This window comes from Humulus lupulus, chromosome 8, assembly GCF_963169125.1.
Source record: "Humulus lupulus chromosome 8, drHumLupu1.1, whole genome shotgun sequence".
Classification (NCBI taxonomy): Eukaryota; Viridiplantae; Streptophyta; class Magnoliopsida; order Rosales; family Cannabaceae; genus Humulus; species Humulus lupulus.
The window spans coordinates 36,003,905-36,017,518 of record NC_084800.1 but is presented as its reverse complement, the minus strand read 5'-3'; the positions used below and the strand labels follow the sequence as shown (position 1 = coordinate 36,017,518).

At 33.0% G+C, this 13,614-nt stretch overlaps 2 protein-coding genes across 4 annotated transcripts; both read right to left on the bottom strand.

Annotated features, from left to right (window-relative positions):
• Positions 1-402: 402 nt before the first annotated feature.
• LOC133796785 (uncharacterized) lies at positions 403-2,079 on the bottom strand. The gene has a single exon (XM_062234445.1). It carries the CDS (start codon positions 1,361-1,363, stop codon positions 929-931), a length of 435 nt encoding a protein of 144 aa, XP_062090429.1. The 5' UTR covers positions 1,364-2,079; the 3' UTR covers positions 403-928.
• Positions 2,080-3,721: 1,642 nt separating this feature from the next.
• On the bottom strand, positions 3,722-8,650 carry LOC133796784 (probable hexosyltransferase MUCI70). 3 transcript variants are annotated; one of them, XM_062234444.1, is made up of 11 exons: positions 8,536-8,650; positions 8,353-8,385; positions 7,775-8,212; positions 7,055-7,327; positions 6,646-6,859; positions 6,402-6,511; positions 6,109-6,308; positions 5,915-6,018; positions 4,866-5,053; positions 4,541-4,740; positions 3,722-4,160 (listed from the first exon to the last, which is right to left on the bottom strand). In XM_062234444.1, exons 3-11 carry the CDS (start codon positions 8,025-8,027, stop codon positions 3,966-3,968), a joined length of 1,737 nt encoding a protein of 578 aa, XP_062090428.1. In that variant the 5' UTR covers positions 8,028-8,212; positions 8,353-8,385; positions 8,536-8,650; the 3' UTR covers positions 3,722-3,965. The 3 variants fall into 3 exon arrangements, with proteins under 3 accessions (XP_062090428.1, XP_062090426.1, XP_062090427.1); XM_062234442.1 differs by having other exon boundaries at positions 8,353-8,620; XM_062234443.1 differs by having other exon boundaries at positions 8,371-8,617.
• Between the last annotated feature and the right edge of the window lie 4,964 nt (positions 8,651-13,614).

Sequence of the window (13,614 nt, the reverse complement as noted above, 5' to 3'; positions counted from 1 at the left end):
CTGTGGAATTCATGTAAGTTACAGATATGAATCACAACTTTTAGTGTATTTGCTGAAAAAGCAGAGCAGCCTAGCCAGAATTGAAATTGTAAACACTGCTTATGTGTGAAATAGTAAAAAGCCTAAAAACAATGATGATGATTTATTTCATCAGTGAGTGAAGTAGCAGCTTTGCTCTTCTTCTCATTCCACAACCCAACTGTCTCCCTCACCACAGTTTGAATCACCTATAATATTTGATCCGGAAAAGTGGAAAAAGTTCTAACAAAGCAAACTCCTGAGACTCAGATGATGAAGAAAAGTACCTATCAAACTACTAAGCAATGTCACTTAGCTTAAAGAAGGAAACTTTTACCAAAGCACAAGTCTTTAAATCAAACAAACAAAGATGACATCTGATCGTGGAAAATAACGTTACATTTTTATTATATGACGTTGAGTCAAAGCTGCAAGTATCCTACAAATGTAATGAAAATAAAGTTTACATATTTCTCATGATTTGACTGTAACATATGGCCTGAGGAAATTTACAAGAAGGGTAATCAGAATAAGATGTAGAAATGGCTGCAAACCATTTTTCCTACTTTCAGGTTAAGCAAACAAGGCAGCCCAAGATCTTGCTTTCATTTTTCAGATCCCATCTCCATCAAGATTTACAAGATTCAGATAAATACACTAACTCAGAGTGCATTCAATCTATTCTTTGATGAAATCTGGTCCAAAAGTTGTAGCATAAAGCAAGAGATACCTTTCCAGATTGAACATAAAGTTTTGCACAAACTCCTTCAAACAAACGTTTTTCAATTTTTATTTTCATTTCTAATCGAGAAGCAGAGTAACCAAATTAAAGGGTTCAAAAATCAAGAATACCTTCCTCCTCAAAAATGATATCCTCTGCTTTGTAAACAAGTAAAGTGTAGTTACCCAACTAATCATATTTTTCTCTCCATGAGTAAACAAGTAGAAAAATCCATGAAAAGGCTAGTGTAATATCTCCAACAACCTGCCTGGGCCAATCACGAGCAAGGTCTTCAAGTTTTCTCTCAAAGTAGACTCTCCAGATGGCCATGGCAATGTGAAGCAAAACACACCCTTTAGCAAAGAAACTTTGAAACTCTCTGTCTTTAACAAAAGCCACCATTAACAGTATGAACCCAATAGCAAATAGAAGCAAACCCGAAAATGAATCAGAGGTTTGGATCAAAAGCTGATCTCGTTGGGTTGACCCTTGAAGCTTTATAGCAGTCTCTCTTCCATGGCCAAACACAGCGAACTCGTTTGCATAGAACATCATCAAAACTCCACAAGTCAGAGCTATCGAAGAGTGGAGAACACATAGGAGAAAAAACCCAGTTAAACCCATTAAGGAAATAACCAAAAAAGAATTTTTCCTTCCTAAGAAAATTTGAGCTTTTTTTTTTTATAATTCAATACATCTTGTCTATTGCAACTGTGAAACCATTTGTTTGAAGCATAGCCTGAGCTTCTACAGAAAAATGATTTATTTATTAAAAATTATAATAAAACTCATCCTATAACTATTTGGGACCCATGTTGTACTATAGGTAGATTTAAATCGAATAATAATAATAAGACGCAATGACTGAAAAACCCTAAACCCTGATAGGCTCAAGACCCAGAACAAACAAATGAGCAGGGACCAAATTACAAGAATTTCACTTTGGAATTTCAGTAAAACTGAATATCTTCTAGAATTCTTCAACTTCAAAAGCCCATTAAACTCAACACCCCTTCAAATTTTAGGATCCAAATCAAATAGAAGACAATCCTATGGCTGAGACATTATAGAGAATCATGACTGTAGTTGGGTTTTTCAAAGAGAGAGAAAGATAAAGCTTTTAGAGAATTGACTTATATGGGGAGTGTGATCTCAACAACTCAATGCTTTTGTTGGAGAAACTTTTCATTTACATGAATTTGGGTTGGAGATTTTAGCAAGGTCGAGGAGATTTGATATTTGATATAATAATAAACAAAGGGTTTTAAATGGCATAGAGACTGCTTTTCACCACAACCATGCAGAAAATGCCATGCTTTTTTCTGGTTACTTGCTTGTTCTGCAAACCAATTATAAGTTTGTGGGTCATTACACCAATGGGTTGCCATTCCTTTTTCTTTGTTTACAAAATACTATTTTGGAACATGTAGGGTTGCCCTTCACTATCCAAAATCAGTTTTTGAGTCGTTCTAAAGGGGTCAGCTTGATTATAGTCTTGATAAATGATTTTGGTTCTTCCTCAGTGACTCTCCAACCCAAAAAGCTTATTCATGTCTTCAATTGGTAGCTTTATGGTTAATATTTTATTTACATTTACTACTTTGTTTAACTGACTCTTGGTCATGGAGTCACCACTGACCAATTTGCAATTTAACAAATGGGAAAGCTTTCCTTTTTTTTCTAATATTTTTTGTTTGTTTAGATTATCATCATACTACTATATTAATAAGAAAAGACTAGCTTTTATTTTCTTTCTTGAAGCTAAATCATTTTTATTCAATAATAAGATAACATAAAAGAAAAAGGGGTTACGTATTTGAAGAGGGAGAGTTGATATTTGGCAATATTAAATAGACTTAGACAGAGAGGGTCTTTGAGACAGGGATGCCATATCTTTTAGGAATAATACTTCAACTGGTTAATTAAAATAAAATAAGAAGAATACTTCAGTTGAATATGCAAATCAGATACGTAATATTACTCATGAATCAAATAAGATTCATACAAGATTGTAGTACCTTACCAGGGTTAAGTTTCATAAGGTTAAATTTGAAGATCTTATTTTATTAGCCAAAAAATAAGAAGAAGGAGAAAAAAAATGTTAAAGAAGTAGAAACATTGCTCCACGATTTTCTCTAAATTCAAACTAGCTTTTTCCTTTTTTCAAAATCCTTTATTGAAGTTTAAGAACGTGGGTCCAATATGTAACACCAATGAAAAATAATAATGATAAAGCAATAATATAGGGGAAACTTTAGTATACAACAAGCTGTATTAGCTTTGTTATGTGCGCCAACCAATGAGAAGATTATATATTTATATCAATCAAATAATAATATAATAAGGTATGTTGAGGGTTTCAAAGAGGAAAGCAAAGGCATCATAACAAATGCAAGGTCACCCTCACCACTAAGTCTAACACCACCACCCTTACAGCCTGTTTTGAGAGTCCCATCCCAAGTCTTGAACTTTTGTTAAATCGTTTCCTTGAATTCATGAGGCACATCTCACATTTTCACACAAGCCGCCTGTTATGCCCAATAAGTGATCACATGCACGTTTAAAGTTTCTTCAAAAACAAGAAGAATATAAGCTTTATTTTATCATAATTTCACATCTCTAAGTAAAACTCATCAATCATCATCCCACTTGTCAAGCTTGTTGGTGTATAATATCCAATTATATAGTATATCTATTATTCAGAGAGAGAGAGAGAGAGAGAGAGTGGATGAGCTTCATATGATGTACTTTTTCTTTAGTGCCTAAATAGTTCAATGTCACTAAAAGAACAGCTACTGTTTCACTGTTTTCAAGTGTAAATCTTCGAACTGGTTCTGATGAGTAATAATAGTGTAATACCATCTCATCTAATTACTTGCTATGACATAGCACCTCACCTCAGCAGCATTATTTATAACATAAATATGAGTGGTGTATATAGATGTAAATGCTTTAGATACACAAGGTGACATGGGAGAAACATGAGGGGAAATGGCAGAAGCTTGAATTGAACTTATTAAGGATCAGGGTATTTACAGCAAAATTGAATATTTATCAACAATTCCCAAAACACAAATTTCAACCGTTATTTTTCCATCCCTTCTGCACAGATTTTAACCAGGTGTTCCTACCAGGGAGATTTAAATGAAATAAAAGTGGAGAAAAAAAAATACTTCCTTTTTCTTTTGATCAAATGGGGGGAAAGGGAACCAATAAATGGAAACAATTAGAATAAGTTGTTGTATCTACCACCGGCATTCACCTTTCGATGACGCTTTGAACCAGATTTCCTTTCTCTTACACGTCGTGTAGAAGCCTTCTTTCCTATCGGTGTCCTAACTATATTTCCACTTGGGGAAACTGGTTTAAAAAACCTCACTACAGGAGGAGGCATTTGCTCCAGTAAGTCTCTGTGGTATGTCTGCAGAAAAGAAGAAACAAAATCACTTCAAACATTTAGTGATATGAAATGTATCTTATTGGCAAAGACATAAGGATCCCATTTAACCTATCAGAGACCTCTGTGACAAAGATTAAGGCGCATCCTGTAATGCATGCATTTTCAAATGTAATTTAGCAAAATAAGCGATTTTACCATTTTCTGAGTTCAAAGAAAAACGGAAATAACCTATATGCACATAGTCAATGGTTAGATGGAGCAACGTAACAGAACCTTACAACTTGTTCAAAAAAACTAGTCTAGAAAGAAAAATTGAAGGACAAGCATACAAAATATTTAGAGCAAAATGTTCTGAATAAGCTTTCCCACTCAATAAATAAACATTTTTTAACAACTCGCACCTGTATTACAAAATTTCGCCTTTCACAATCCTCAAACATATTGATGCTCCAACCCACTTTTGCCATTATTTTATCCCTCACCATGGAGAAGCTTAACTGATCCCTAGAAGTGAAACGATCAACTTCATTGAACCATAGACATGTAAACAAATTGGTGATAGGAATGTGCTCTCTTATAATTGCACAACCTTCAGGAACATCTGCAGAATGTCAAAGACAAAAAGAAAAGCTAAAACACGTAAACAAACATGCTACATGCAGACATTCACATATATCCATATGCCCAAGTCTTATCAAGACATGAATATATAAAACACAAACCTACCACTAGTTATAGGAAGTTTAGCCTTAGAATAAGGTTTTAAACCCTCTTTTCTATAAAACTCAATCTGCTTATCAATAGAAGCATTAGTATACTTTCCAGCAGCTTTATTAGCTTCTGCCTCCTCAAAAACATCATAGCGCCTGTAATGCCTTGAGATTGCAAAAGTCGCATTTTCCCGCCACAAGAACCTGAAAGACATCAGATTTAAGCAAGAATGTTAGCCTAGCTCATGTATCCAGAAGGTATAAAGCATAAAGAGTAAAATTTTACAATGAAATAATTGTTTTTTATATAATAATACACTGGAAAATGCCTTTAAATATCATTATGCAAAGAGACCAAAAAATCAAGATTCAAAGGTCAGGAAATCAAGAAAAAGGAATGCAGAAGAAAAAACCCATCATCCAAGACTACCAGTAAATATTTACAGAGGTGATCAACAAACTAGAAAATGTACGACATGATAAACCATTAAACCATAACCAAGTTGTCAAGTCATGCCCCCAAATATCAAGTCATGCATCTCGAAATTGTTTAAATCCAACAATACATTTTAATATAAACAAAATCTGTTCATCTAGAGAACAATTCAAATCTCAGATTCTATATGGAACCAATCAGATCAGATAGGGTAACATTCGTTTTAAATTACTAAAAAACACCAACTACATCAACCAAATTTGCATAGCTTCTTAAAATTTCAATTATAATAATAAAAATTTCTTTGAATACTAAAATCATTATAATACATGCAATGTCAACCAAAAAACAGAAAAGCTAATACAAAACAAAAAGGATTATTATTATACCAGTTCACATTTCATTGGAATAATAAATTAAGCTTTATTTTCAACATCAGTGCCATGAAATTTAGTCAAACCCTTCTACATAAGTTCTAAATAATAGCTTGACTCTAATGCAGCAAGTTCAGCCCTTAACAGTTGCTAGGGAAACAAATACAACATAAATATAAAGGTCCATCATTAAACCTCCACTTTTAAACGCACCCCCTCAAAAATTCATAAGGATGCAAAAAAATAAAGTCTTACCTCTCAAGAATTTGATAAGGATCCACTACAAGCTCAAGCTTTCCATCAATCCATATGGAATATCGGACGTTGGGGAAGATCCTGTGCAGTAGAAGCTTTGGTATCTGCAGAAGAATATATGCTAGACCATCATTCATCACCATTTCTACCAAAACTTTTTAACTATTCAAAAAGAAGCTCCAACAATGACTAACCTTTCCATTACGTCTTGAATCATTGTATGGAATGTTATGAACTACAATTATTCTCCACAACCCAATCCGATTACCACTTTCTAAGACACTTGAATTCTTCAAATAAGTTTCTGTCTCTTCATCGATAAACATGTAGAAGGGAACATTTTTCCTTGCCAAGTCACTAACATTCATTGGCTGTTGTATTATGTCATAATTTCCTAGCAAAGGTGTGAGTTGTGACCATGAGAAAATGCAAAAAAAAGCATGCTTAAAAGCAATAAAATTTTACAAAGTTCTAAGCTCAGACGTACCAAATATAGCTGATGCAACAATGACCTCATGGAACTGCTCCAACTCCTTGAGATCAGCTTCATCAATGTCAAAACCAGTCCCGTAACCAGGTTTACTTCCTTTGACAAATCTGAGAATAAATAAATAACCAAACACAGGAAATATTAAGATTTGACATATCCATAGAAATATGCTAAAGTCCAAGCTATATGTGATACTTTTTAAAAGAATCCAAGCAAAACGAACAAGGAGACTAAAACTTACCCACAGTGCACTGTCATAGACTCCTTTATATCAAAAGAATCCTCCCTCTGCTTTAGTGTAGGATATCCACCAAATTCAGAGCCTCCAAAAAGCTCAGTACTAGTTGGATTCTCATCAAGTATATAAGTCAAATTATGGACTACCGGTGATACTGATGGGAAGCTTGGCATCATATCTACAGCCTGCTCCACAGGAAGATAACAAACTGGACATGCTGAAAGATAAATAGCAACATAATTAATACCTTTTGTAGGATGTATAATATGTCCAGTTGATGTTATTATATTATATTAACCTCGAGAAGTTGTTGAACAATTTTACAAATGTAAATAAGGTTACGGTTGCTAACAAGTCGAAGCAATTAAAAAAAGTATAAAATGTCACTGAAAATTGAAGAAACAGTACTCACGACGTGGTCCAATCCTTTTTGGATTAACTGGAGGAGGAGGAGGAAATGCAAATTTTTCACAATAATGGAAAGATGGAAGAGATTTTCCAGGAACTCTAGTAGAAAGCTTTGGATGGAAGTGATGGCGGTGATGACGAAGAAACAAGTCGCTACTTGTATCACTTCTTGAGGAATTTTTGTTCATTCCCGGCAAAGTTCTAGAATTAGTTGATGTTTCCTCTCCCACAGTTATAAAATTTTCGATATGCTGTGTGATGCTCAAATTGACGTTTTCTGATCCATCATTACAGAAAACAAAGGATGAGAAAAATATGCTATTATACTATCTCCTTCCTAAAAATGAAAAGTGTCCAAGAGAAAAAAATATATTTTGCAGTTAGAATTGGACCAAGGCATTATTAGCTTCGAACAAGATCTCCATACAGACAACAGCAGATGCAAAGAGTTGAACTTTATCAGATGGTATCATTTAATTGTAAAGTAGTGAAAACATGAATACTTCTTAAAACAACAACATAAATATTTTCCAACATACATAGTCAATTACATCCCCCAACCAAGGATCACCTCGGTTGGAATGTCAAAAATGAAACATAAAGTCTGAAGGTTCAACATCAGTAGCTATAAACTGCTCACAACGACTAATGAGCAATTATTAGCATTCTCACATCACAAGGGCTTATTCCATTTCCAAGACAAAAAAATGAACAAAAGACGCACCTTTATTAACTGTAAAGGAACCAAATACAAACACAAGAAGAGCAAGGAAGACCAAAAGGAGCATGGAAACCTTCCTTCGTCCAAAGAAACGACAAAGCAAAGGCCGAAGCTTTTCCTTCTCTCTTGAACTCGAAAGGAGCAGCTTTGTGGACTTGCGCACAAGAACTGGTGTTGACTGACAATTCGAAAAACCATTTTGTTGTTGCAGTGATCCATAACTCCCGGTACGCAAACCTAATGGCCCTCCAGTCATTATACCTTCAAAACGACAAGCCCACCTTTCATCTCCTTCTTCTACGAGAAGAAGGGTCTTTCGTTCAAAATATATATCCAAAAAAAAAAAAAATCCCAAAGTCTTCTAACTCCAAACCATCCACAACCCACAATTTATTCTTGCTAATAACCCAAATAAATCCATGGAAAAAGCGTCAACTCAATCTGCAACCAAGCAAAATCGATCAACTGAATCAGACACAGTTCTCGAAATCACACAAATTTAAGTTTTCAAACGCTATCAATGGCCAATGTGAACGGAATTTAACAAAGAAATTGATCAATGCCGTACTATTCAAACTCACATTCTAAGCAAACCCCACCTCTTGAAATCACTCCTACGAGAAAAACCAGATAAAACAGATCACATTAGACGGAAATGAATCGCAACTTGAACCAAAAATCTCATTCAATACATAGAAGATTCCGAGGGATCAATAACTCTCAGTAGCCCAAATAAAAAATACGAAATCAAATTAAATTCAAACCCAAGTTCGATTTCCGATGTGATGAAGTTTTCTAGGGCTATGTTGTCGTATATATTTCGGCATTCCCGTTCGCGCCGTTTATCTTCTTTCGTATATATAATTTTTTCACTTTTTTTTTTACATTTAATAAATAAATAATCTAAAAATGTTACCATTAATTTTAAAGAGTCGTAATTGAATTTTGAATGTATATTTTTTGTTTTTTTTAACAAAATATATTTTTGTTTGTTTCATACCTAACATTTTTGTTAGTTTCATATATCATTTAAAAAAAAATGGTTTCATACCTAAAATTCAGAGATTTTGGTGCTTAAAAAAAATATTATTAACAGTATGTAACAGCATATATTTGCGTTGTAATTTGTTACTAAAAAATATTTTGGTTTTAATTTTTATTTTTATAAAATTATATTTGCAACCAAAGTAAGTGTTAAAATTTGCTTAAATAATGCTACCAAAAAAATGCTCACATAATACAGTTTTTGTCGTTTAACAAGTACAAAACTGGCAATATTTGTCGTTTGGCAATACAAGCTGTATGATTGTCGTTTGTCTCTTGAAAATAAACGTACTGTTTGTTGTCGTTTTGTTAGGAAGTAGGACTTATTTTTGTCGTTCGTATTGTAAATGAAACTTGACAGAAAATAATAATAATACCTTAAGAAAAAATATGATAATAAATAGTTAATAGTATTATTTTGAATTTGACTTGTAGATCATATTAGACAGTTAAAAATGCGAGCTTTTATAACTGCAAATTTCAAAATATTGTTTCTGGGTGGGCATTCTGTTAAACTGTTTTATATTACATGTGTTTAATTTTAATCTTTAAAAATGGGAAATGGAGATTTCGATGGACACTTCAAGTCTCGATTTTTTTCTTTTTTTAAGATACCATTTTTGACAAAATAAGTTATGGGGATACTCATCATTCTACCATTTGGTTTATAAATTTGAGTAAATTTGAGTTGAATGTGACGCAGCAACCTTTACTCAAAATTCCCCTTAAAAAAAAACTACTCAAAATTTTAGAAATAAATAATGGATTGAAAAACACATTCAAATTGAACTTTTGGTCATCAGACGGAAGAAATTATTTTTAATGAAAGAGAAAGGGGAAAAAACATGATTATTTTGGTTTGAATTTGTTGTATTTTTATAAGATTCAATTGGTAATTGGATGAGGTAAAACAATTTGAGAAGTAATAGAGTATAGTTTGAATAAATGTGATGATGTTGGGTGAATGATATTGACAAATTTGTCACCATTTTGCTAGTGGGTCAGTTAAAGATATACATTCACATTTAATAAAATAGAATTATAGTAGCCTATGTGAATATTTTATTATTGGTAAATACCGCTATAATTTTTATGTTGGGAAAAAGTTATTGATTAGACTTTTTATTTTGTTAAATGATTCTTAAGGTCCTGGATTTTGCTAAGTGGGCTAAAATAATACTTTTAAGTCGAATTTTGTTAAAGTAATTTCAAATAAAAGATCAATTGTTGGATAGGTTTAGAGAAGGTGATCGAGAATTAGAGATGGAAAAATTATATTTTAAAATTATTTTGATTAAAATTGGATTCAGGATATTAATTTGTTATATTTTACAAAAATTATAGTATAAATTGTCATTTAACAAAATATATGATCTTATTGATAAATTTTGTACGACAACCAAAATGATATTTATAGCATTATTATTGAATAAAGGGAACAACTATTTTGGTGTACTTAGTTTATGCAAAATACCATATATGTCTCTCAATCTTCATAAATGTCGAAATGGTACCTTCTATTTTGTTGTTCTTACTAAAATGGTAACCTAAATGTATTTTTGGTCAAAATTATTTTTTCAAATACCATATAACCCCTACTTATATATTTTGTTTATAATTAAAATTATTTTTAATTCTTTTAATAAATTAATAATGCTTAAACTTTATTTTTATAAACATATAAACTTAAAAAAATAATAACAAAATTAAAATAATTAAGTTTATTTGTAATTCTTTTAAATTAATAAACATATAAACATACATATATTTAAGTTTTATTTATTTAGGTATGTACCTACTTAAATAAATAATAACATTTTAAGTTTATTTAAGTTAAAATCAAATGTTAAATAATAATAAATTATTTTTTATTATTTATTTATTTTATTCTCTTTTTTTTATTTTATTATTATTATTTCTTTAAGTTTATATGTTCTTAAACATAATTTTAATTACTGATAGAATATATAAGTATGGGTAAAATACTTTTTGAAAAAATAATTTTGATCAAAAATAGATTCACAGTATTATTTTAGCAGGAAGAACAAAACAAATGGTACTATTTCGGTATTTAAAAAGACATATATATATATATATAATATTTTGCATAAACTCAAGGAACCAACATAGTATATTCCCTTTAATAAATTCAGCATATTTATTTTTTACCACATACTTAAAAATAACTCCAATTAATTAATTTTCTGATAATCCAAGTTTCAATTGTGGTATTTTTTTTCTTATTTCCTAAAAACTGCTCACTTTCTTGCAAAATTGATGTTATCTTGTAAAAAAGTGTTAGGAAGAAGGATTTTTGTCGTGCAACATTGTTAGCAACTGCTTCTGCCATGCTTCTTTCTTAGTTTCAGTTTGTCTGAATTTCCTACCAAACAAAAATAGTATTTCTATTTTCCATTGTAAACAACAAAAATCTACCAATCAGTGATGGCCTGTGGCCGAATTAATTATGACGATGCAATGGTAACAGAAATATTCTTTATGTGATATTGCTCCATTATATGTGGCTATCACTGCTTACTGACTTAGTCTTAGCTTATTACAGTGAAGTACAATTACATGAATTATATTATTTCAGAAAATCAGACGATAATTAATAATTATATATTGTATGTAAAATAATGATAATAAATCTCAAATCACAAGTGCAGTGGCCAAAAATCGCAGAACACCCAATTGGACATTCAAGTCTATTAAACGCCAATGAAGAATCTATTAAGTGAAGTCAATAAAAAACTATATTGGCAACTCGCCCATTCTCAGTCCCAAGTAAACGTAGTCCACTAACTACCAATACCTTTGGGCTTTCACCATACCCTAAGCCCAAAACTCTTATTCAAACATACCCTCTTAACATGTCAAACATGTGAGAAAAAAGTTATCACCTGAAGCAGTCTCCAGCTCGTCCAAGAGAATCAGTCTTCCTCCTAAAAAAATAGGAAGACCACTCCTCACGTCCATTCTCCCGAAGCCAAGCAACTGACCACATTGGTCTCTATAAATACAAGGGCCTAAGCCTCCTGAGGGCTTCACTCACTGAACCCTTACTCAAGCACTCACTCGATAGCTCTCAAACGCTCTTTAACACTACCCTTACTCAAGCACTCACTCGATAGCTCTCAAACGCTCTTTAACACTACCAGGCCGATCACTTATATCAGCCCCTTGCCACCACGTTACTGTTGTGATTAGTGTCTTTTAAAGCATATGCTTTATGAAATAAATAATTGAAATTAATTTTTGCATATATTGCTTGTTTATTATTATTATTAGAATAATATTATATAAATATCAGAAAATTCACAAATTCGTTATTGTGACTACAAGCTTGTATTGGTACGTGAGGATTAAGATTGTAGGGAACAAATTTAAACAGTTCGTAGTAAAACAAAGTTAAGTATAATCTTTGGGTTAAATACTGTAAGTACAGTTCATTGGTATTATGAATACATGTAATCTAAATCCAGATTACTAATGTAGTAAGACATCTTAGTGGAGTAGGGCTGATCATTGGGCGGGTTGGTCGGGTTACAAGATATTTTTACCCGTCCAATGTTATAATCGGGTTAGCAAAAGTGAATCCTTAACTTGCCCAATTAAGAAAAAAATAAATTTAACCCGTCCAATAGTTTGGGCGGGTTGGTCTGGTCAACCCGCCCAAACCGAAGTTGTATTTTTTTTTTGGCAGGTTGGGCGGGTTGGTCGGGTCAACCCGCCCAAACCGAAGTGGTATTTTTTTTTTTTACATTTTTGTAGTTTTTTTTTTTCTTTTAAATACTAGTACTATGTAACGACCCAAATTTCCTAGTAAAGTTTAGGACCTTGATTAGGAGGTCGGGAGAGCCATAATTGATTTATTGTGCTATTATATGATTATATGCATGATTATGTGGGTCATATTTGTAACGCCCTGGTTACCCCAGAACAGTTACGGTGGACCAGAAATTTGACTCGCTACCCGAGTCCTTTGGTCAAAAACGTGCTCTAAGTGTAATTAACAGGCTAAGGTATAAAACCAATAAAAAGGAAATTGAGATTTTTAATACAAACTGCTCTGCAGAGCTAAGCAAAACATTTACCAGTGGTTCTCAGTTCAAAATGGTCATTACAGTTTAAGATTTACAATCCCGCCGACCTAAGCGGAAAAAATAGGGTAAACCCCCTAGTTCCTCTGAGAACACCTTGGCCGTGGTGGTCAAGCGGCCGCATATGTACACATCACCACATCAGCTCTCCACTCTAGGCTAGGTGAGCTTTTCTTTCCCTTTACCTGCACCACATAGCACCCATGAGCCAAAGCCCAGCAAGAAAACATAATACTTTTCATAACATTACCAAACGATTATCATTATAATCACACTGAACATAAAGCTTTCGAACAAACGAGTGAACATCACATGATCTTAGCGGGGGAGAGTGGCTGCTAGGTAAGCCACTAGCCTCCAAGCGCTTATTTCATTCATCGACCCTCGGGGTCGGTCTGGCATTAATGCTCTTTGAGTCATTCAATGCTAATAGTCGATTAGATCTAATCTCTGCTGGCTTGCGTGATCCACACTAAGGCCGTCCTGACTAATGAGTCAGCGCTATGTGACCAGTGTCCAGTATCACTGCCGAACCTGACTAATAAGTCACAGCTTCACAGCTGATACTAACACCTTTGCCAATTCTGACTGATGAGTCAGTGCAACGTGACCAGTGCCCAGTACCACTGTCGAACCTGACTAATGAGTCACAGCTTCACAGTTGATACTAAAACCTTTGCCAATCTGACTAACAAG

Bases quoted from the DNA above. Each gene is read 5' to 3' on its own strand.
- LOC133796784 (XM_062234444.1), bottom strand. From the start codon at position 8,027: ATGACTGGAGGGCCATTAGGTTTGCGTACCGGGAGTTATGGATCACTG. The intron at 7,328-7,774 runs GTGCGTCTTTTG...ATGATGGATCAG, and splicing joins TTCCTTTACAGTTAATAAAG to AAAACGTCAATTTGAGCATC. The intron at 4,161-4,540 runs GTGCGAGTTGTT...TCTTTTCTGCAG, and splicing joins GGCGAAATTTTGTAATACAG to ACATACCACAGAGACTTACT.
- LOC133796785 (XM_062234445.1), bottom strand. From the start codon at position 1,363: ATGGGTTTAACTGGGTTTTTTCTCCTATGTGTTCTCCACTCTTCGATA.